General features: G+C 26.1%; 2 protein-coding genes across 2 annotated transcripts in view, besides 2 other annotated features; one reads left to right on the top strand and one right to left on the bottom strand.

Annotated features, from left to right (window-relative positions):
- Positions 1-389: 389 nt before the first annotated feature.
- EDI_293010 (40S ribosomal protein S19, putative) lies at positions 390-857 on the bottom strand (the record flags this gene model as incomplete). Its single annotated transcript, XM_001736764.1, has 1 exon — positions 390-857. One exon carries the CDS (start codon positions 855-857, stop codon positions 390-392), a length of 468 nt encoding a protein of 155 aa, XP_001736816.1.
- Positions 858-911: 54 nt separating this feature from the next.
- Positions 912-1,089: a sequence feature (AT_rich).
- Positions 1,088-1,813, top strand: part of EDI_292900 (uncharacterized protein) — a gene marked incomplete at both ends in the record, with an annotated part of 1,631 nt that continues 905 nt past the window's right edge. The window contains 2 exons of the mRNA XM_001733300.1: positions 1,088-1,696; position 1,813. The exon at position 1,813 is cut by the window's right edge and continues 905 nt beyond it. Coding sequence (XP_001733352.1) covers positions 1,088-1,696; position 1,813 — 610 coding nt within the window. The remainder of the gene's footprint in view (positions 1,697-1,812) is intronic.
- Positions 1,300-1,348: a sequence feature (AT_rich).

Below are 1,813 nucleotides of genomic sequence, written 5' to 3'. Positions count from 1 at the left end.
GTAAGTTATTCACAAAAATAGTTTTTATTTTCATTGTACTCAGCAAAATGCAACACTTGTGGGAACAGTTTGAGTGGCCATTATAATGAAAGTTTTATTAATTTTTATTAGTACCTCAGGGTTTTTTAGGTTTTTTGTTATGACTTTTTTCCATTTTCTATAGTGATAATATCCCATTATTTTCCTAATTTTTACTCTCTTTTTTTTTATTTTTTGATTGTCACTAATCTTTTTATGTATCTAGTTTTACCTTATATTTTATAATACTATTTACTATTTATACTTCTATATCGTTCCTTTTAATTTTTTGGAAAGAATAGACTAAATTAAATATATATCTTTCGTAATGAGAAAAAATAAGTAAAAATCAAAACAACCAGTTTATTCAATTAGTTCATTGGCATAAGAATCATTGGAGTAACTTTGGCTTCACGTTCCTTGTAAACTTGGAAGGCAATTTTATCCATATCCTTTCTTCCTTCTTTAGTAAGGGCTCTTCCACTTTGGATCTTAGCAACTATGCCCATCTTCTCGAGTTGTTGAAGAATATATCTATTAACTTTTCCTGATCCAAGAGTTCTATGGGATGGATTATAGTGTTTGTTGTATTGGTCACCATAAGCTCTTCTAAGTGCCATTACTCCAATTCCATTGTTTAAATAAACTTTTCTTGCAATTGCAGCAGCTCTAATATAAATCCAATCTGGATTCAATGGTGCAAGTTCTTTGCACATACCAGTCTTGACAGTGTCAACCCATTCTGGAATTTCGAGCTTTCCAGACTTCTTAAGATGTTCGGCATATGCCTTAATGAAATCAATAGCAACAACGTCTTTAATATTACTGAAGTGGTGCATTCAGTCTGGTCAATTGCTAGGGTTATTTTCTCAGTTCAGGTTAATACAATCCTCATATTTTTTTTTTATAATAAATTTACTATAACTTTTAAATTATTTTTTTCTTTTTAATTACTTTATAATAACATTTTTTAGATTCTAAAATAGAAAATAATGTTATTTATTATTTTTTAAAAAGAAAATGAAGAAAAATAAAATATCTTTTTTATCAGATTATTTGATTATTTAAAATGGATGAAACACAACCACTTATTCAATCCACCACTTCTTTTTTCAACTCTTTTTTTGCTACTGTTACTTCTTTTGAAACTCCATTAAAATCTGAGAAAGATATGGGTACATTACTATTTATTGTAAATGTTTTTAATGGTACAGTTGGTATTGGTTTAATTATGTTATTAGATGTTTTTATTAATTGTGGTGTTATTTTAAGTTCAATAACATTTATATTAGTATTTATTAATATTTTAATATCAACAATTTATTTATTTGATTCAATGGCAAGAACTAGTGGTGCAGCTGCAGCAATGGAAATAGGTGGATTTCCAAAGAATGAATTAGGTCAAATGATGTTTGACTTTCCTCGAATGCTTTCTTTTCATTTATATGCTAAAGGGAGAATTATTTCATTTATAGTATCTATTTCTTATTTACTTTCTGCTTTATGGTGTTCATTATCATTTTGTTATTTGTGTATTAGTAAAATTGTTAAATCATTTGATATTTTAGAAGATATAAACTTTGATTGTTCATTAATTTCATTGATTACTTCGTATGAATTAAATGGTAAAGTATGTGGAAGTTATTATGGAATTTCATTTGGATTTATGTTAATATTTGTTGTTTTATCTATGATTAATCCTAAAATTTTTCAAAAATTACAGTTATTATTCTAAAGGTTTGTTTTTTATTTACTTATATTAAACAAAATTAATGATTTATTTCTTTAGTATAGG

This window comes from Entamoeba dispar, genomic scaffold (genome assembly GCF_000209125.1).
Source record: "Entamoeba dispar SAW760 scf_1105229460077 genomic scaffold, whole genome shotgun sequence".
Classification (NCBI taxonomy): domain Eukaryota; phylum Evosea; order Mastigamoebida; family Endamoebidae; genus Entamoeba; species Entamoeba dispar.
Note: the sequence above shows the minus strand (reverse complement) of the source record. Positions and strands in the feature narration are given on the sequence as shown.